At 49.4% G+C, this 21,153-nt stretch overlaps 1 protein-coding gene and 1 long non-coding RNA gene across 17 annotated transcripts; one reads left to right on the forward strand and one right to left on the reverse strand.

Moving 5' to 3' along the window:
• Window positions 1–1,081: 1,081 nt before the first annotated feature.
• Window positions 1,082–21,035, reverse strand: PRDM8 (PR/SET domain 8). 13 transcript variants are annotated; one of them, XM_032457083.1, is made up of 10 exons: window positions 20,589–21,035; window positions 20,271–20,455; window positions 9,267–9,347; window positions 8,769–9,019; window positions 8,188–8,293; window positions 7,633–7,769; window positions 6,108–6,316; window positions 5,140–5,360; window positions 3,907–4,138; window positions 1,082–3,500 (listed from the first exon to the last, which is right to left on the reverse strand). In XM_032457083.1, exons 8-10 carry the CDS (start codon window positions 5,356–5,358, stop codon window positions 1,867–1,869), a joined length of 2,085 nt encoding a protein of 694 aa, XP_032312974.1. In that variant the 5' UTR covers window positions 5,359–5,360; window positions 6,108–6,316; window positions 7,633–7,769; window positions 8,188–8,293; window positions 8,769–9,019; window positions 9,267–9,347; window positions 20,271–20,455; window positions 20,589–21,035; the 3' UTR covers window positions 1,082–1,866. The 13 variants fall into 13 exon arrangements, with proteins under 13 accessions (XP_032312974.1, XP_032312896.1, XP_032312938.1 ...); XM_032457005.1 differs by lacking the exon at window positions 6,108–6,316 and having other exon boundaries at window positions 20,589–21,033; XM_032457047.1 differs by lacking the exon at window positions 6,108–6,316 and having other exon boundaries at window positions 8,180–8,293; window positions 20,589–21,033.
• Window positions 5,773–12,693, forward strand: LOC106730337. Of its 4 annotated transcripts, none has more exons than XR_004311684.1 (4): window positions 5,773–6,052; window positions 6,716–6,889; window positions 9,459–9,601; window positions 11,385–12,693. It is a non-coding gene; the product is annotated as an uncharacterized LOC106730337 (long non-coding RNA). The 4 variants fall into 4 exon arrangements; XR_004311685.1 differs by having other exon boundaries at window positions 9,462–9,601; XR_004311686.1 differs by lacking the exon at window positions 6,716–6,889.
• Window positions 21,036–21,153: the final 118 nt, after the last annotated feature.

Below are 21,153 nucleotides of genomic sequence, written 5' to 3' on the forward strand. Positions count from 1 at the left end.
GCCCCTGGTCTTTGCCTGCCTAATAACTTGTTCTGTATTCACCTTAAGATAATGAAGTTTTTACAATCCCTTTAAGGAAAACCATTGAAAGCCTGCAGTGAGACTCCGTGCAAGTTTCCCATTTCAGACCTTTTCACAAGTGTCTTCCTTCTGACATAGGGGACGGTTGGCAAGATTGTGAAGGAAGGAAGAAAAAAATGGGAAAACACCTTCTGTGATAGATAAATCAGTGCAATATCTGTCACTAGAGCATCTATAGAGTGACTCTGAAGATGCCCATAGATCAAGTGCTTGCTACTCTAGGACCTAAAGGATCATCATTCATTTGGTTTTGCATCTACTGGTTGCTGGACATACTACATGCACCTACATGTGTATACTCTGTTTAAGAACTGTTGTCAGTATATGAAGAGTACAGAGGGACTTTCTGTAAGAGGAAGGGCAGGGAGAGGAGGAAAGTTATCAGGTTATTCTGTATTGTGATGCTCCAGAGCTCTTTTTTGTCAGAGGCTGTGCACCTGCTCAGGATTTTAGAAGGAAGGCCAGGACTTGCAATACCTAGACCACTGTGGTCATTTCACCTTGGTTTCCAAAGAAGCTCTCCCTAGGGTCTCTTAGTGGGAAATGACAGAAAAGCTGAAGGGTTCTAGTGCACAAGATGCTCTTTCATGTAAGCTTCACTAGTAGAACCTGTAGTAGGGATGCCCTACTATAGGGCCTTCACCTGGTCCCCCAGACCCAGGCCTGAAGAATGGCCACTTGTGAAGATGCTAGTTATCCTGCTGCTGAAAACAATGCTGACATTCCAGGGACAGGTTAGCTGCATGTCCCTGAAGGCATCTTTGTTTAAATAATTTGTCCTTTAATCAAGAAGCTCAACACTTTCCAGATAAAGATGTTCCAACTAATAATCAAACCTTACCTTCTAACTTTGAGGCTCAAAATTGGCTTAGAGTAAATAATGCAAGTGGGGCAGGGTTTATCGCCCCTCTCTTCTGCTATCTCTTCTCAATAAAATAGATAGTATCTACTCAAAGTGCAGCCCTTAGCTACAAAAAAAATTTGAAAAACACTTTCCAAATAATTGCTTTGAAGAAAATAGTCATTTATTGTCAAAGCATCCAACATATCCGGATAATCTATAAAGTTTAATAAATCTTTCCAGGGATAAAAGAAACACGTAACTATTCAGACTCCATTTCACTGGCACAAAATTACACTTTGTATTAAAAGGAAATACATATTTACATAATGATGACATTCTTCATTGAAGTCCATAATCATTTCATGATACATGCACTTCCCCTGGAAATTTAAATTGAATGGTGACCCCCTTTTTATTTGTTTTGCTTATTTTGTAAGAACACAAACTGTAATCAAGAAATGCAGAAAGCATTTCACACTCCTCCTTTACTTTATATCTAAAATAAATTTTGCCCTTACATATAATTATTACATCTAAATCGTAAGTGCTTAATAATTTAAGTAGAAACGTATGACAAATGCATCAATATGTTGCAATATATGACATTTTTAAAAATGTACTTTTGTTTTTGGGAAAGTGAAAATGCGTGCATTCAAAAGAAAACCCCTCAACCAACCCACCAGATCAAAAATCCACCATCCTGTCGTGTGTGTGTGTGTGTGTGTGTGTGTGTGTGTGAGCGCGCGCTAGTGTAGGTCTCGGGTAAACATTTGGATGTAAAGGCTGTGGGGGAGAGCACATGTGTGCACGTGTGTGTATGTGTGTGTATGTGCGCTCGATGTTTCAGGTCACAAGGAGGTGGTGGATATCCTAGAGTGTTTGTTCCTGCAGGTGGCTCGACTGTGCGTATGCGCCCGTGGAAAGCTGGGGTCCTTTCCGTGTCAATTATGCGAGGTCATGTGTCTGGAGAGATGGTGGCGCTCCCTGAAGGACTCGTTGCAGATGGGGCACTTGAGTTTCTCCTCCCGCCTTCGCTTCACCAAGGGCTCCATGGCGTACTCCTTTTTGTGATGAGACCTCATGTGGTACACCAGGTCGGAGGTCATGCGGAAGGAGGCATTGCACTTGGCGCACCAGTTCTGTGCGGGCAGACACAGCGAGGTGAAGGAGGGTGGCAGCAGCGTGAGCGCCGAGGGCAGCTGCAACTGCAGAGGCCCCGCGGCCGCGGCTGCCGCGGCCGCCGCGGCGGCGGAGCTTTTGGGCCAGAAGGCAGTGGCGTAGAGGAAGGGGCTCTGTTTGGGCAGCCCGCCGCCGCCGCCGCCGTTCGGCAGGGACCCGCAAGCTCCGTTCAGGTCCGCAGTTCCCTGGAGCTTCACGGCCAGAGGGTCGGAGGCGGCCGGATAGAGTCTGGTGGGGCCGACACCGTCGCCGGGGTGGCACGGCTCGAGCGCGCTCAGCTTCTGGCCCAGCACCAGCGGGGACAGCTGCGAGAAGGAGCGCGCCGGCTGCGAGAAGGCGCTTTTGCGCTCGTCCGACGCGGCGCCCTGGCCGCCGCCCGCCCCGCCCGCGGCCCCCGCGCTCGCGCCGCCCCCGGCGCCGTTGCCGCCCGCGCCTCCCAGCTGCGGCACCGAGGTGAAGGCGCTGCCCCGCGCCGGGCTGCCGCCCTCCAGCCGGCCCGGCAGCGCGCCCCCGGGCCGGGGGGCCAGCAGCTTCTCGGCGCCGGCCGGAGACGCGGCCACGGGCGTGGAGGAGCCGCCGCCGCCCGCGTCCTGGTCCTCAGCGGCCGTGCTCCCGCCGTCGGCGGCCGCCTCCTCCTGCAGACCGGCCGCTCGGGCCGCCTTCTTCACCTCCACGAAGGCGCTGCGCTTCGCCTCGCCCGTCTCCGGGCTGGGCGGCGCGAAGAGGCGGCCGTTCTCTTCCAGGCCGAAGTAGCTGCCGGAGGCGCGGTATTGCTGCGGCGTGCACACCAGGTCCTCCTTGGAGGCGTGCAGGGGCCGCTCGGCGAAGCGGCCCCGGCCTCCAACCAGCCCCGCGCCGCCCCCGCCGCCGCCGCCGCCGCCGCCGCCACTCTCCCCCGCCTCCTCCGGGAATTTCCTCTTCCCTTTGCCGACGCCCGCGGCGTTGCCGTCGGGACTCAACTCCGCCTCCTGGTGGCCGCTGCCGCTGCTGCCGCTGCTGAGGCTCCGGACTGGGGAGCAGCCGCTGGCTCCCCCGGAGTTCTCCAGCTCTCGGGCCAGATTGTGAAAGTCCGTGGACGGCTTCGCGCTGCCGCCGCCACCAGCCGCAGGCGGGTTACCGCCCTCGGGGGAGGCGGCCGGGTAGTGGTGGACAGGGCCGGCTTTGCAGAACTTGGGGCCAGGACCCAAGGGTGCCTCCTGTTGCTGCGTCTGCTGCTGATCCTTGCCGCCGCCGCCCCCGTGATCCTTGGTGCCCACGCCGCCGCCTTGCTCCTCTCGGGGGCTCAGCTCAGCGCTGTGAAGTCTCTTGGGGCAGCGGAAGCGCAGATGCGCCACATAGGGGAACTCAAACTGGAAACGTTGGCTGCATTCCAGGCATGTGTAAGGGGACGACCCTGCTTAGTGAGCAAACGCCACACACAGACACACAAGCGCACGCACACACACGCATACCACATGATTATTCAGCATCGTCTGCAGGACAGTTTGCCATCACCCTCTTCACAAATCCACCGTTACCTATCAGGGACTGAGTGCCCAAGAACAGAATATCCAGTAAGGCCTAATCCGACTTTGCCACCTGACTTGGGGGCCGTACAGTAATTAAGCCAAGCGTGCCCCGATTTATCCTCACCCATCTGTCCCAGCTTCATTCCGAACTATATCTTAGAGGCTTTCTCTGAGGCACTCCAAGGGAGGAAAGGCGCGCCGAGACGCCAGAGTGAGCCCCGATGCTCCCTGAGTTGCTCCCCGAGTTGCTCCCCGCTTGCTAAGGGCCCATACGCAGGTCGAGAGCCAACCTACCATTCATTTTGCTGTGGGATCTAGAGGGGCAGAGCAAGAGCAACTCAGTCAGTTCTTTCCCGTACCAAACTAATAACTCCTCATCTTTGGCAATCCTGCGGAGAGAGCGGTAAAACAGCTGTCCGTTTTTTATATAGGCTTCAAGGTTCTGCTCTTCTTTATCTCTGGCTGATTGGACCAGACGCAACCACATGAGACCTTCTGAGGAACCATTCGCCGCTGAGGTGTCTACCTACAGTGTAGAGACAAGAAAGAATACAAGAAGGGAGGGGCCGAGGGAGGGAGACTTTTTGTGAGACTTCTATGGCCATGGGAGCCAGGGCCATTTCTCCTTATTCTTTTCCAATGAATTATCTGAGATCAAGCTTCCAAAAACTTGACCCAAGTTGGCACCCACCCTCATGTTTGTCACCAGCAGGCAGGATGACATCCCTTGCAAGCTGAATCAATTATATATAGATTATTTAAGTCGTCGTTTTCATACACTGGCTGAACAATAAATGAAGATGTTCCTTCCTACAATCCAAATTAGTGTTAACCTCTTGAGAATTGATTTCTAAATTACCCCATTGCAAAAGTATGGGGGATTTTGTTCGTTTTACAAGTAAAAAGCAAGCTTAGATCTTATCAATTATTCTACGGCATTCACTTATCTTCCTAATTTTGGCTTAAACAATTAATAGTTTTTCTTTGTAAAGAAAGAATAGGAAATGAGGACTTTTCACTCTCAAATATATGGCTTTAATGATGTTTTATTGTCAAACCATTAAAATTTTTATTTAAATATGAACTCTTGGCACTAGCTAGCTTTACCAGCAAGAGTAATACTCCCAGGAACAAGAGACCTCGGGGGTTGGAAGGCAAATGCACCCAATATTTATAATTAAAGTACTTATAGAAAGTACTTAGTATGCAAATAGCCACAACCCTAGTGAACTCTCCCAAAGAGTTAAGGAAGTGGTGTTCATGTCCAGGAAAGCTCAGAACTGAGGCACTGATTTAGACATATCTGGCATTCAAAATCAAATTTGTCATTTATTTCAGAAAATCAGTTGACAATACTTTGAGTTTAATTTTCCTTTTCTAATTTTTGGTGTGTAAGATAAAATGTGTTCTCACATCATTGCATTTTCAGATTTCAGAAGCTGTCTCAGCTTGTCATCAAAATGACTATTAGTTCATTTTCAACAGGATATTACCCTCATACCCTACGTAGCATCAGCCAAGACTTACCCGGAAGATATAAGGGACTGTTCTCTTGTCGGTGGACTTTAGAGCTATGAAAGCTATGCTGTCATACAGGGAAGTATGGCTCAGGACACAGGGACCAAATATAGCGTTCTCAGGGATGTCACAGGTAGTGTAAACGCTGGTAAAAATATCTGTCAGACATTGTTGGACAGCCTTGGCATCTCCATCCCAGATGCCTCGCGGGATGCCCGAATCCTCCATCACTGGAGACAGATACAAAGGACAGTGGAAGCGAATTACATTACTCCTTTTGCCTCTATGAATCCAGGAAGAATATTTTAACTACTAGACAGATTTTTCTTGAATTTGCCTGAATTTTCCATAGCTCTTATTTCAGAAATAAAGCCAACAGCAGATTAAATCTGGCATATTTTGAAGATGCCAACTAAGAGTACTTTCTTTTCCTTTAAAAATTAAAAAAAAATTTCAATGGGGGAGCTCAGAGTAGAGTGATTGCTTGAGAGGAAGAAAAACAGAGGGTTAGGAAAGAGAAGATCGCTGTTTTGCTTTACCTTGGGGGAGAATGGGGCAGGGTTGGGGGGAAGTCGGAGACTAGGGGAGAACAATAGGATATTTTACTAGACTATTGACTTTCCAGACTGAAAGAAACTTTTAACCCTTAGAAGAAAGCTCCTCTCTTCTCCTCTTATGTATTGAACTGGGTGCCCAGAAGCTGATTTTATTATTATTATTTTTTCTTCCAAAGAGGGAAGCAGCATGAGCAAGCAGGCGGAGACAGCGGAGCATGGCGAATGGATTTCAAGTGGAGTGTCAGGGCCACTGATTCGGTGTCAGCTAACCTTTCTCTGCAGCCTACAAGAGGGGACGTATGTCTGCTCATTACCATAATCCAACACTGTCCCTCCGAGGCTTTAATTAAAAGCAGCGAGCAGAGGTAATTATTTTTTTCTCGACATGCTTATTTATGGATGAGAGTGAATCCCAGTTACCTTGTTATACAAGGGGGTGGATAGAGTCGCATGCGCCTCATAAAGTGAGCAGGTACAGGGCAGGCCTGAAGTGTCCCCTGTCTGAAATACCACATGTGTAATGACTGGTGAATTCCTGTTTTCCCAGATAGGATCCTGTCTGGGCAAGAGAGGGCAGCCCTGCTTGAGTAGACCTCGGTGGGCTCTCCAGCTGTTTAATCCGCAGCAATCTAGAAAGTAATGCCCCAACGGAGGGCTCTCTATTAAGCTGTCATAAAGAGACATTTTCCCTTCCTTTACCGCTGGACACCCCCCCCCACAAGACTTACCATTAAACGAACAAACAAAACAGATATTTAAATTTTAAAGTAGCTTTGAGTAACTGCATTGTTCACTCTTTCTGACTGATTAAAAGATTCTCTCAAGTTGGTTTTTCCCCAATAACGTGGCAATGATTTATGTATGTTTTGTATAATTTAAGAAGCAGGAAAGAAGAGACCGATTCTTTTCCTAAGAAGCTATTTTTTAATGAAATTATATGAGTAATGTCCATTTTTATCTTAATGTCTATTAACCAATTAATCTTGCAGATGTGATTACAAGATAGTGTTTTTTTTTTTCCTTTTCAGCTAACAGAGCATGAAACTTTGGTCAGCTCTTTCCCATTCACTCTGCTATATCCTTCAAATGTCAAGTAATGGGCTGTATCTGCCAGACAGGAATAAGAGAAAAATACCCACAAAGTGGGAACTTACTTTATTGTGCTACAGCGTCTATCCCTGGGCATTTTTACCCCACACGAGGTAGCCTTTCTCATCTCCAGTTGCAAATTTAGACACATTTAAAAAATCCCTCAGAACCTCTCAAAACCTCCTTTTCAACGGAGTCCTATTCTCTCTTTTTTCAATTTCCTCAATTCAGCGTTTTATGCCCCAATTTTTCTCTTCCTTTTAAAAGTCTCTTTCACACAAGCGTTTCATTGTGCCGGGAGGTCGCCCCGTCACTTCGGGCAACAGCAGGGACGCAATCATTAAAATGCAGTTCTACCTAACAATACGGTGAAAAGATCCTCGCTACGCCGAGCTAATAGGAGTTCGCGTCGCCGCGGCGGCCGCCACGAGCCTCGAGCCGGTCACAATAACTGCTGGGCGACGCTTGGGCTCTGTCGCCCGCATGCGGCCGCCTTTGCCACCCAACCTTTCACAGCTCAGCATCCTCCTCTAGGCCCGGGTTCTCAGGCGCCCGGGGGACCCTCCCAGAGCCGGCTGCGCTCGCCGAAAGCCGTCGCTGCCGCCTGCCGCTCGCCCTCTCCCGTAGGCAGGCATTGTTTGGCGGCCGCGCGCTCCCCAGTCCCTTGCTTCTTGGGCAAAGTGCTCTCCACCCACTCCTCCCTTTGTATAACCCTACCCTACTGGAAGTGGAGAGCCCCTCAACAATTATTTCCCCCCTCTTCTGGATAATGAGGAGACAGCGGACAACATTTTCCACTCTTACCATCAAACCTGCCTTCCTCCCATCCCCCTCCTCCATCAATGCAAATACTTACCAGGAATAAGGTCAGGATCAAATCGACCAAATAAGGCCACCTGGAAACAGGAGATGCAATCGAGTATTTCTTTTGCCTATTGTATCAGTGTATTTCCATGTCAAGAGGTGTTGGTGTTGCAGTCGTGAAGGCCCTGCCTAAAGAGAGGAGAGAGATGGAGAGATGTGGAGAGAGAAATGAGGGGAGAGTAAGAGGAGAGAGAGAGAGAGAGAGGAGAGAGAGAGAAGAGAAGAGAGTTGTACAGATGGACCCGATGCAGTGACTGACTGGCACGCAGACACACACTTTTTGTTTGCTGCACATAATCTGCCCAATGACGCGTGACAGCCCACGTCCCCTCCCTTTAACTCTTTGCTGGGCTGGGCGCTCCCTCCGGCGCTGCCTGCCTGGAAGCGATCTCTCCGGCCTGCCCGCGCCCCGCTGCCCCTGAGCGCCTGCCCCAAGTGGAAACGCCTCTCAGAGCGCGGCCCTGCCCGCCGCCTCCTAAAGCCTCGGCCCTCTGGGACTGGTAGGGGGAAATCAGTTTCGGGGTCGGAAAGGGAAGTACCAAAAGACCTGGAGAGGGCCTTTTACTGTTTCGATTGGCACTGGAGAACCTCTGGTAGAGAGCTGGCCACTCAGCACACGCACGGACCCCGTGTTCATTTCCAGAGTCTGAGTTCTGTGAAGGGGATGGGGGGAGGGGCGTGGATTAGTCCCAAGGGATTCTCCGGTCTTTGAGCCGCGGCTGATGTGCGCAGCTAGTTGCCTGGGGGTGATAAACGCGCACCAGCTCTATCTAGGAGCGCTCACACTACCAAGCCTTTAGGAGCAAGATTCAGAAAGGATGCGCTTTGGTGAGAACTTGGCTCAGTCTTTCCTTGAAAATGGAGATGGGTAAGGGGGATGTTGTGGGAACGCTGCCAGACCTCGGAAGGGGATTTACGGGGATCTTCTGGTCCCAGGACACAAGTGCTTGACCGGGGAAGAAGTGAAGAGGAGATGGGTGGCAGGAACCCAGGTTACGGGGACACCAGCTCTTCCTGCTCTTCCGCCTCTGCCTGGCGCATGCTGCATAGGGGGTCCCTTGCTGTGGGCGGTCGGTATTCTAAGACCCCCTAGGGTTGCGGAGGATAAGTTAAAGTAAAAATTATTACCGGGATGGGCTCCGGAGAGCTTTTCACTTCCAGCAGGTGGTGGAAGAGCGGATGGAGTTGCCGAGCCCGTCTCGGGAGCCTCGTTTGTGCACTAAGCCACTTAGAGGCGCTGGCTTGCCCCTTTAGTGCAGCAGCTGATGCTAATGACTTGAGGTCTTTAACAGCCTGAAAGTTGACTCCTTCAACAGAGGTCGCAACACATTTTTGCTGGGAGTTCTCGGGGTTCTTTTTCGACATTTAACTCTCTGCTCCTAAGGGAAGAAAGACTTTTGAGTCGTATAGAGAGTCCCACTCCCTCAGCCCCACCCACAACACCACTACATTGAAGAGGGCAATTTGTTAGCTTTAGGATAAATAGGACGTGTAGCCGGCTAAAGTGGACGAAGCAGAACCACTGTTTAAGGAGACAGCCTCATTTTTTAGCCAGTGCTGAAATAAGGTAAGTATATTGGTGTTGGCAAAAAGTAGCTTAAAAGGGAAAGATGTGTACAGTGTTACCTTGATCCTCTCCTGGCTCCGAGACCTCCCTCCGGAACCCAGTGAAGCAGCGAGGCGCGAAGCGCCTTCCCTTGCTGGCGCCTACAACAAGGAGGCCCGGAAAGGATTTTGCTGAGAAGAAATTTTTTTAAATGTGTAAGGAATTTCCCACTGAGTTCTCTTCTCTCTCTCCTCCCTTCTCTTTTCACCCAGCAGCCCTGGTCAGCCTCCCCACATAAGTTCCTTCTGATCGGACAGAGCCCCTTGCCTAGGATTAAGCTGGGACTTGGAGAAGGAAGAGTTGCAAGATCCTCATATACCAGGGAGGAAGGGGAGAATTCTTCCTGAATTTCCAGGTTAGCTATTGACTTTTCAAATAAACCTTCTCAAACTGCAGCTGTCCTTCATCTTAACATATCATTCCTCTTATGCATGTGTGCACACTTTTAAATAGTTTGGCCAAGGGCAACTCATGTAACGACCAAGACTCAATGCTGAGGGCTTTCACGTATTTCTATATAAGAATCTGCAAAGTTATTTAGCCACCAATTGGCTTATAACTGGGTGCTCCACTCATTACCCCCCCACAAAGCATCCCCCCATCACTTGTTTAAAGAAAGAATGGTGGGATTAGAAATGTCAAAAGAATTGCCTGAAACATCTGAAAAATAACTTGCAGTGTTAAAGAATTCACTTACATGAATTCAGAAAAGAAATGGAAAAAGAAAGGACAGGAGACATGCAGGTGTAAAAATCCCCAGCAAATTAAGATAAAGAAGTAGCCATAAGACAGTTGTGGTCCCTTAGAAACTACAGCAATGGTGTGTGTGTGTGTGTGTGTGTAGCAGTGTCTTTGAACTAATTCCATTAAACTGTTGAACAGAACACTCCTTAGAGTCTTTCCCAGGACAAGTCATCTGTCCATGCAAGCCATTTTTAAAAATCCTCCTACATATTGTAAATATAAAAGCACCCACTGCAGTATATGGGCATTCTTACGCTTAAACTCTAAATGGCAGGCATTTTTCCTTTCCCTAGCCTTTCCTTTCTTAAATATAAAGGGCACTAAGATTATGTCTCCTTTGAGGTACTGAAACCTAGACTCTGATTTGTATAAAATAACAAATGTTTTTGGTATTTAAATTGGGAATGAGGGAGCTTGATCTTCTAAGTCTAGAAAATAATTAAGATTCTATACATCCAAGAGGAGAGTTATATACTGAGAATCTGGCCATCAGATATCTCTTCTCAGTTTCTCTTATTTGCTGCTCACTTAGATTTCCCCTACTGATTTTAGATAAAATGCCCAAATAAAAGAATTTCCTACATTTTATGAATCCAACCAACTCTTTGTCTTAGGTATTAAATAATACACATAACAAAAAAATATTAGTAAGATTAGCTTTGAAATTTCTACTTTGAAGGTTTTCCAGTTTTTAAAGTGGTACATATTTTGCTAGGTAATATAAATGATCTAAATGAAAATTGTTAATAGGAGGTAAAGAAAATCTACAGATTATTTTTATTTCTCTAGAAATGTATGGGTTAAAATGGTACATAAACTACTTTTAGATCATTCTGCAGTATTACTGGAATTCACTGACACTAATGAAGGGCTGAAGCACTTATTCAGCCCCAAACAGTACTATAAAAGTGCATCTCAGTCAATGGTTTTATCTAATTCAATGGAACAATGGGTTTATGCATATATTTGGAGCTCTTTTCCCTGGGATTTTATTTCCAATTAAATGATTAGAGGGATGACAATGAAGAGTGAGGGTATTTTTTGCCTTGCTCCACTTTAACAAGGCTTCTGGCAGTTACGGTAAAAAATACATGTGTAGACAACTGCAGTATTGTTTTGGAAGAGAAGGCTGGAGAGAGGTTGATGAATGATTCCCGAGGTGGTGCCTTTTATGACTTAAGTGGGAGGGTGGAGAAAGGGTACGAAAGGAAATCTGATTCTTGAGAGTATTTGAATGGAAATGTCGTTTCTTCTCCCAGGGTAGAGAAATGGGGCCCCAAATATCTCAACTTCTGTGATAGGAGGCAGGCAAAGTCTCTAAGAACAACTTACTCAGAAGGATTATTACTTTATAAGAATGAAAACATTGTTTTTCTTTTTCTCTCTCTTTATAGGTCCTGGCTCATCCCCCCTCTAATCATATCACCGAAGCACCACACACACACACACACACACACACACACACACACACACACACACACGTATATTTACATATTCACACTGGAAGACAAGAGGATGCCAAAGAAGCAGACAGACAGTGGAGAATTTTTCCTAAACTTATATTTCCCACAGGGAGGTCTCTGGAAAGGGCTTATGAGGAGACTGGGGGAGGCAGAGAGTAACTTCATGGAGGGGTATTGCATTGTCTAGCCTCACCATGGAGAGTAAGGAACTTTCTAAGGGATAACTTAGAGCCAAGAAGAGGCAGACTTGCTGAGCTGAATAAAGGTTTACATGTATGGGGAGGGGGCACTTTGTTTTTAATAAATATACATGGCAATCCCATTATGGGCCTGTTCCTTAGCAAGGATTACAGTGGGTTCAATAGCTGATAAATGAATTAATCTTTCCCAGGTTCATTCTGGGACAGCCAGAGATGCAAAAGATGGATAATCTTATAGCCAGGGTCCCAACTGCTGGGATCATTACTCCTGACACATTTTTCTCTCTTTCTCAATCAATGTTAACTGTTTTTCATGCTGCTGCTACTACTGTAACTATTGTCATTATAGTTATAACCTACCTTTCTCAAGTTTAAAACTTTCTATCTGAGGGATCTCAAGTTCCACTTGCCTTTCTGCTGGAGTTCAGCTTTGAGCTGGATAGTCTTTGAGAGCTTTGTTTAATTCATTTTCTCTCCTGGATCTAAGCTGTAGTCAACTGGCTTAATGGCTTCTGGGTATGACTTCTAGCAGGACAAACTGGTGCTACTGAAAGCAACCACCACAGGTCTGAAATCAATGTCTCATGCTCACCTGTGTCAAAGTAACCTGTGAGCCAGATCTAATATCCAGCATCCTGACCCCTTGGATTCTCCCAGATTTTGTACCCCTCTCCAGATGAATGGCTAGAGATCTGGCAAGGAATTTTCTATCAAATCTGCAGGTTACAAAGACCTTCCCAGAATTATACACACAGTCTTTGAATATCTCTTTGTAGGAGGGGTAGGGTAGGAGGAAGGAAATGCAGGCAGTCAGCCACTCTGAATCTCCTTGCCCTCTGGGCCAGGCTCTCTAGGGAGACTGGGGCTGAAGGAGTGTCCAGTAGTCTCAAGTGGGAGGGAGCATCAGATTTTGAGAAGACTGATTCTAGGCTGGGAATGTCATCAAGGTGAGAGGCTCTGCATCAGATTTCTTTACAAAGCCAGGAGAAGGGACATTATCCCAATACCTGGTACCTGAATGTCTAGTTCCTGAGTTAAAAGAGAGATGCTTATTGAAACACAGTGGGTTCCCACTGGGCAGATTTTCGATTCCCTGGCACTTGATCACAGCTGGCCCTCTGAAGCATGGACTTAGATTATAAACTGGGCTGCAGGCAGATAAGCAGCATAAGGCAATCCTCTCCTGGAAAGGGGGTCTAGGCAGAACACACACATGCCCAGGACTTTCTAGCTTGGAATCCATCGACTGCACTTTCCTGAAGCCTGAGGAAAGACACATTTGATTTTCTCTAAGGAAAAGGGAGGCGAGAAATAAAAGGAATGAAAAAGACTAGGGGAGTAGATATCAATCAGTGACCAGAACAGTGATGATTCCCATTGCTTTGTTAGAGCCTTGGAAATACAGTTTAGTTTTTTCACAAACTATGTTCTTATACCCAAAGCACTCCCCTGGTTGTATTGTAAATTGGACCGTTTGAGTGAAAACCACCTTTCATGATTTCATTTCAAATGAATTGCAGGTGTTTCATAATTTAATCCAGGGGTGTTAATCTAGCATCAGTGGGGGAATGTCTCCCTAAACATTAAATGAAAGGCCTATAGCTTTTAACAGGTTTACATAAGCACTAAAAAATTACCAATGTAGGTCTTTTTAACATTCTAATACTTAGGAGAAGCTGTCTCTTAAGGAATTCAAAGATCAGCTTGTCACAAACAATATTAACAGCATGACTACTATAAACAATATTGTATGCACATTACAAAGTGGCAAAAATAATAGGGGGATTGAAAATTTTATTTGTTCTCTTGAACTTACTGATTGAAAAGCCAATTTCCAGATTGATTTGATAGTCTTCTGATGATGTAATATAAAGGTAGCCAAGATATAATTCATAACATCTCTAAAGTTTTAAGGAAAACCCATATATAAAAAATAAACAATATCCTGAATTAGAAAATATATCATTCACAAATTCCTAAGAAGAATAAACATATTGAATTTAAAAACCTGAATGTTGAGTTTCCTGAAGGCCTCAAATCCAATTTAGGTCTGAACAATTTTATACCTGATCAGACATGGTTCTCTCCGTGGGTGTATGTGTGTGTGTGTGTGAGAGAGAGAGACTTCTCTTGGCTGCATGTCTACATAGTCACTTCTCCCTGTTGCTTGTTTTCATGTAAAATGGTTTTAAGAAAATAGTTTGTATTAAGTTATATAGGAGAACATTTGGTCTTGGAGAGGCAAAACAATAGAGTTCTAAAGAATATACTTTATACATATGATTTATTATCAAGTACCTTGTGTATATGATCAGTTGTCTCATAGCATTAGCTACATTCTAGAGTCAGTTTACCTGAGGCCCTAGGAAGTTAATGTTTCCAGACAGGGAGGGATCCTCTGAATTTGTGAAAATATCCCGGGAAAGTCAATCCTCTGACAGTGCAGCGGGTTCCATTTCTTATCTGGGGGACTGAATTAGCTTTTCTACCCCTGAAGCCACTCACAGCTGAGTTTGGGCCTAACGTTTGGGCCTCAAGGCAAAGCAGGGAAGTGCTTGCTAGCCACAGACAATTCCTGATGTCTGGATTCTCTGGTGCCCGTATCTCAGTAAAGGCACAGAGGGAAGAGTGCAGAGAAGGTCAAATGACAGAGACAGGCTCAGACGTGGGCTAATGAGATCTTCCTGAGAGAGACCCAGGGAGGATACTACCCCGACCGTATCACAAGGGCAGACAACGCTCCCACTACATTTGCGAGGAGTAACTAAAGAATGACACTGAATGGGGCTTGGGCAGAACCAGACAAGCCTTGAGAGAAGGGTCACTCTTCTAGAAGCAGCATTAGCAAACCATGAAAGTGAGGCAGGAAGAAGCCATGTGGCACTCTAGGTGCGTGACAGACACACCCTGGACTAAGCAGGTGGGAAGCATATGTAGACGTCCCCTTCCCCTCTTTTCCACGTTCTCCAGCCTCCTTCCCCCTCCCTGGAATTAGTGCCAACTCTTGCCTCCTGCTGAGACTACTTTCCGCGTGGAAAGGCTTCTCGAGCTCTGGGCTTTCTGGGCAGCTCCTTTTACTCCAGCCCTCCGCCTCCATATGCCCCCTGTGTCCTCACCCGGCTCTCCCGTCTCCCCACCAGCCCCCTTTCCAAGGGCACGGGTCTGTGTTCCGATCTCTCAGTAGCTGGGCTGCCTGTGACCTCCCTCAGCCTTTGTTTCCTCCTCAAACTAAGGGTGCTGGCAAGAGGTGTCGCCGGGGTCGCGCGGAGGACTCAGGGAGGGAACGAGGGCGAGCGGGGCGAGCGCGCTTTGGAAAGCCAGTTGCTGAGCAGATGGTAAGGGATTACATCCAAGAGCCGGGGTTAGTTTCATTTCAGCCTTGGACATCCCAGAGAGATCTCAATGCCTTCATTAACGAACCTTCTCAGATGTCTAGAGAACTGACCCAAGAAGGACCAGCAACTCAGGTTCAGGCCACAACTCCATCAGGGGAACTATAATGCCCGGGTTCAAATCCGGGCCCGTGGCGCTGTCCGTGCTTCAGGCCTTCATCTGAGAACCGAGGGTAAGAAAGGGAACTCTTTTCACGAAGTTACCGAAGTTACCATGAGAGCTGAGTTGATATTTAGCAAGCGTAGAGAACAATGCCTGACACACAGTGAACAGCTATTTCGGTGCTGGCTATGTTACTGTTGGTAACACTGTTTTCGCTTCCTTCTCGGAAAATTTAGGAATTGTATTGTGCACCCGCTTTCAAAGCCACTCAGTGAAGCCTGGGGATTTCTCGATGTTTCTAGGAAGGCTGGAAGGAGGTACCGGAGAATAAAGTAAGTAGGCGGGAGGAATGTGTTCAGGTGTTCAGGAACCCCCTCCCTCTACCACCCAAGGAAGGGCCCAAACACAGAATATAGAAGAGCAAGCAGTTTTCAGCCGGGAGGCTGGGAGACGGGACTTCTATCCCTCACCAGCTGGGAGTTCTTTCTTTAGACCTGGCAGCCGCGCCACGTTACAGGCGCTGGGAGGTCCGGCGGCGAGGGCAGAGGGCTCAAGCAGTCCCACCTGGCGCAACAAGAAGCCCGTAAACGCATCGCTGGTTGACTCCACTGCGGCGGCCGGAAAGCCAAAGCCTGGCGGGGCAGAGAAGCCTGGGGCCCGGGCCTCCCGCCCCGACCAGGTCCTCGGGCCTCGGGCCGGAGCGGCCCCGCCCCTTCCTCGAAGGGCGGCGGCTCGGACGCAGGCGGGACCCGAAGCGGGGTGGGCCGCCCTCCAGGACCACCCGTACGCACTCCAGCCCCGGGATCAGATCGGGACAAGGCACCGCCACCCGGGCCTCCGCCACGCCCAGGCCTGGGGCTGGGCGGGTTCCACGCCCGCCGCCTTCAGGCCCCGCCCCGACGCCCCGGTCTGCGCGGGGCATTGTGGGCCGCACCGCCGACGGAGCCCCGGGTCGGGCCCGGCTAACTCAGCCCTGAGCCGGCGGGTCTCTACCCCACAGCTGCAGTCTCACGCTCTGTGAAACTTCCCGCCCAGGCAGGGACCCGGAACAGCGGTCAGTGTGGGCTCTTTCTTCGGAAGGGTCCTGGAGCTAGTGGTTAAGAGGTCGTCGAAATTTGGGATCTTAAGACACGTACGTTTGAACCCCAGGTCTGCAGTCTGTGTGTCTTTGCGCAGATCACCTAACCTCTCTGAACTTTAGTCTCCTCCTTTGTAAAATAGCAAAAACACCATTTGTCTCATTTGGGTGGCTATGAATATTGCAAAAGGAAGCCTGGGTCCCAAACCCAGCTGGACCATTGCTTGGGTTAATTTCTCTATTCTTCTGTTTCCTGTGAATTAAGGGGATCTGTGAACTAGGGTTAATAATACTTACCTCAAAGGTCATAAGAAGTAAATGAGATAAGCCTATGAGAGCATTTAGTCTAGCACATAGTAAGAGCCCAAACAGTAAACTATTTAAAGCATCTCAGTGTCTGCCACTTTGAAATGCTGGGTAAATGCAATTTTTTAATCTTAGCCCTCCCCCCCCCAATCTCTTTATCTTCTTCAGAGAGAGAAAAAAATGCAAAGGTGCACGTTGGTATGTGGGTGGTAGTGCACACAGAATTGGGAAGAAGCAGTTTGTGGCAGAAAGTTAGGTGACACTTCTAGAAGCTGCAGGCCTTTCCTTCTGGCCTTCTCAGGGTAAGGTAAAAGAATACGAAAGGCAGGGGAAAGGAACTTAGAACATGCAAGATGCTCAACAAATGTTTCTTGCGTAGAAAATGGCATTTCAAATATTAATGAGACAAGGAGTCTGTCTGAAATGGAATGGGAAACCCAGGATTGGGACTGGCTTCCATCTCTCTGCACCTGGCTGCCAGTAGGCATGTTGGGAGCATTTCTATGTGACTTTAATGTCATGGCGTCTGGGAGAAGAAGATACAGGGGTGAATTATCTTGGGGTGAATTAGGCCTTTAGTGGAGGTTTGAAAATCTCTATATTTCCCCAAAGCTTGAAAATTCAATTTAGAGTCCAGGAGCTGACATTCACAGATATTCTGTCATCATCCTTACAGCTTAGGCCCTTTCAGAGTAGGGAGCATACCTACATCACCATATGCCTTATCACTGCCACACTCCTTCAATGCCAGAGTCCTTTGATTTTTCAAATGGGAGCACGAACATCCTTTTTTGTTGTTGTTGTTCTCTATAGATAATAGGATAATGGAGGATGATGTTTTACCAGGAACTAACAGGGCATTGGGGAAAACATGGCCCCAAACAGCATTCAAGACCACATCCTTCTGCTCTACTCCTGAGGGCAGAGAATGCTGACGCAGCAACAGCAATCTAAGGTATTTCATAAACTTCTGGCTTTTTGTCTGCTCTCCTCTCAGACCCTGACTAAAAAGTGTTAGCAGAAAGGAAAATAAAATGAGATGAAACCAATTCCTCAACCCTTACCCCCCCGGTGGGGAGGGCAAAGGCAACAACTGGTGAGAAGGAGCTGCAACTTGGAAAAGATTTATTTTTCCTGGCTATAAATCTCACCCCCTTGTTCCTCTGCCCAACGAAGCATGATAAAGTCCTTTTCCATAAAGTATTCAGTATTAGAGCCACAAAGCTCCCCCAATCAGTAGCCATCTGCTTCTACCATAACTGCTGCTCCCGGAGCAGGGAAAGCAGCAGCAGAGAAAGGGCACCACTGTTAGGCTGCTGGACAAATGAGGAGGCTGAATAGCTTTGGTTTTCCTTGTGTATCTGTATCTATAGAGACAGGAGAAGAAAGGCCACATTATATTGATACAACAATTGTAAAACAAAACACGGAAGAGGCATCTAAAGGGCAATATCGCATGCATCAGGGGTCTCCAGATAAAAGGGGATCTAACAGATTTATAGAAACCTTTAATTGGTTTTCAATTGAAAGCTAAAGAGGCTGGGGCGAAGCTGTGGAGAGTGGCAAAGTGCTCTCCCTCAGCCGTCTGGGAGGCGTGATCGATTTCGCCGAGGGCGAGAAGAAGAATCCGGAACCTGCCCGACGCCTCGGCGAGAGCAGGGAACAACACTGCGTTGCGAGTTTAGCTCTGGGGCCAGGGAGTTACTGATTGGCTCATAATAACACAATCTCTCAATCTCTTTCTCTCTCTCTCTCCCTTCCTTCTTCCCTTCCTCCTACCCTCCTTCAGTCTGGTAGGTAAGTGGAGAGGGAAGGAAAGGATGCAAAAGTAAATCTAACTTCCCGTCCCCAGATAAATAGACCTCAGCTTAAAAACGCCAAGCTTTAAACCTGTTCATCAGCTAGTAGGGAGGCCCCTTTGAAAAAACAGGAGTCCCGCCCGCCCGCACCCTACCCGTATCCTCTCCTCTCTGCTTTTCTGGACTCAAACCGGAGAAGCTAAAAATCACTGGATACTCTCCACTTAGTACATGGAGAAGTTTTTGCTTGCGCCCAACGGGCTGGTTTCAGAGCGCATTTCTCCACTCAGCAGGCACCGCGCTCCTTTACTTAACCCCTTCCTGCCCGGCCGGCGGCGTCCCCCACAAGCTTCCGTGGCCAGTGCCCACCCACGCAGCAGCCCCAGACATCCGTCCGTCGGTTCCTAAGGCTAATTTATTGGCCCGACCCTCCATTATCTTTTTCGATTTCCTAATTAATCAAAGATAAAAGGCAATGGTGCAAATTACGATTATGAGGGAACTGGAAGACGGTTTTGAATAAAATGGGAGAAGGGAAATGTGATTGATGGAACCACATGATAGGGGGTACTGAAATCTCAAGTGATAGAAACAGGCCTCAGGGGGTAAAACCCTGACCCCTCTGTCCTGCCAGCGGGCTTCTTTGCCTGCCCTAACGCTGTCGCAAGGGGACAGTTCCAAATGAGGTCACTTGGGTCCGAAGCCTTCGGAGGAAGGAGAACTGGGTTTCCTCTCAGGCTCCAACCTCATTAGGTGGCTACCGCCTAGCTAACTCTATCCGCCCCTCCACCCCCGCCAGCGCGCCAGCCCCTCCATCCCCAGCGCCAACACGCACTCCACAGCCGCCCCAGCGGAATTTCAGGACTATGGGCCAGGGATCCTAGTCCACAACAGGAACGCCCTTTGACTGAAATGCACCCTATTATTACGTTGCTGCGCCAAGCCTCAAGTCGCTCAGTTTTCCTTCTGTCTTTAAATATTCCTCCAGCGAGGCTAACTCTTCGTGAAATTGCAGGAAAACAAGTCTAGTAGGTCAGAGATTGCATTTGCTCCTGTAAGGGATTAATGGAGCCCCTGTCTGATGCTGCTTTCCAGAATTACGTTCGGATTAAAAGGCAGACACGGCACGGGCACACATTTTGCATTCACTGGTGGCTGTGATTAATGTTTCCTAGGGGATTTGTCTTGGGAACTTACAGAACGTGCTCTCGGAGGTCTAATGCCCGACAACCGCGCGTAGGGGCGAGCAGAGGGTCTGTGGGCACGCGCCAGAGCACTGGGGGATTAGAGGAGTCGTCAGATGGGCGCGCGATGCCAGGCCCCGCGGCCTTTAGCGCCTTCTTCCCTCCACCCCAGTCCCTGCACAACTGCTACGGAGTAGAGCAGTCAGGACTATCCCAAGAGGCGGACTTCAGGTCTTAACAGGAGTATGTATCAAAGAGTGCCCTCGAAGTGTCCTGGCTCCGGGGTGGGGGAAAAGGGCTCAGTACCAAACCACTGAACTTCATATATCCGTCCAGTTAAGGGAATTCCGAGCTCCGTGTTCAGGGGAGGCGCTGCTCCCAAATGCCTCACTCCCCGCCTCAAACCAGAGTCTACGGGCCCAGACCCGGAAGAGAGTGACTGCAGTCCCCTCAGGCCCCCCATTATCAGGGTTGCTTTCGGGGGCACCCAGGGGAGCACCTGTGGAGAGCAGCCAGAGCCTGGGCAGGAAAAATATCCCCTTTCTCATTGCCCCGGGGGTCTGTCAAACCCTGACCGCGCGGGTAAAGAGACCAGAGAAAGAGAGGAAAGTTCCAGGATGCAAGGGAGCAGGCGGGGAGAAGGAAGGGAAACTGGCAAGGAAGGAAGAAAGAGAAGCAACTAGGAATCGAGTGAGAGCGTAGGGAGAAAAACGCAGAAAATGGGGAAGGGGGTGGTCGCAGTTGCTGGGCATTACCGCTCTCCGGCAGAAGGGGGCACCTTTCCGGCCTGGACAGCCTTCCACTCGGCTGGGGCAGGACGCCCTGGCGGGCCCACCCTCGGGCTGGGCTCCAGGGTGCTGGGCGCCCCCTCCTGGCGGCTTCGCGGCGCTCCGGGCGGTCCCGCGGATGCTCTGCTCCAGCGACTGCTCCGCTCCAGCGACTGCTCCGCCGGCGGCGCGGGGGACGTGGAGGAGGAGCCGGGAGGAGAGTCGGGAGACGGTGTGAGGGTGTGACGGTGCTGCGGCGGCGAAGAGGCTCCCCGCTCCCCGCACCCTCCCCCGCGCCTTCCTCACCTGGGGCCTGCAGGGCCCCTTCATCGCGGGCACAGCTCCTGCGCGCTCCTCGGCGGCCCCGGCTCCCGCACCGATCCGAGCCGGCGGCGGAGCCCGCCCTCCTCGCCGAGCGATCGCAGTCTCTGCTGCAGCAGCTGGGAGGGAGGGAGCGACCGCCGGCTGCTGCCGGGCGGCGTCTGGGGGCCGCGAGCCGAGCGCGAGGAGCCGCCATCTGGAGCCTGGCAGCGGGCGGGGGTGCGGGTGCAAGGGAAAGGGCCTGGCGGCTCGGCCTGGGGTACACGAGGGGCCGGGGTCCGAGCGTGGGAGCGCGTGCTTGAGTGCTTGTGGTGGAGTGTGCGTGAGGGTGTATGGCCCCTGGGGAAGAGGAGCAGAACCCTGCCCCTTTTAAGTCCCCTGAATTCCGGAACATTCCCTACAGGCAGGTCTAGCAAAAGAGAGGGGGGACCAGCGTGGCAGCCCCTCCTCCCACCAGCCATTTCCCCAGGAGGTTGGAGAGCTGGGGATGGGGATGGGGATGGGGATGGGGATGGGGATGGGGATGGGGCTGGGGATGGGGATGGGGATG

The sequence above is a fragment of the Camelus ferus genome, chromosome 2 (genome assembly GCF_009834535.1).
Source record: "Camelus ferus isolate YT-003-E chromosome 2, BCGSAC_Cfer_1.0, whole genome shotgun sequence".
NCBI lineage: Eukaryota > Metazoa > Chordata > Mammalia > Artiodactyla > Camelidae > Camelus > Camelus ferus.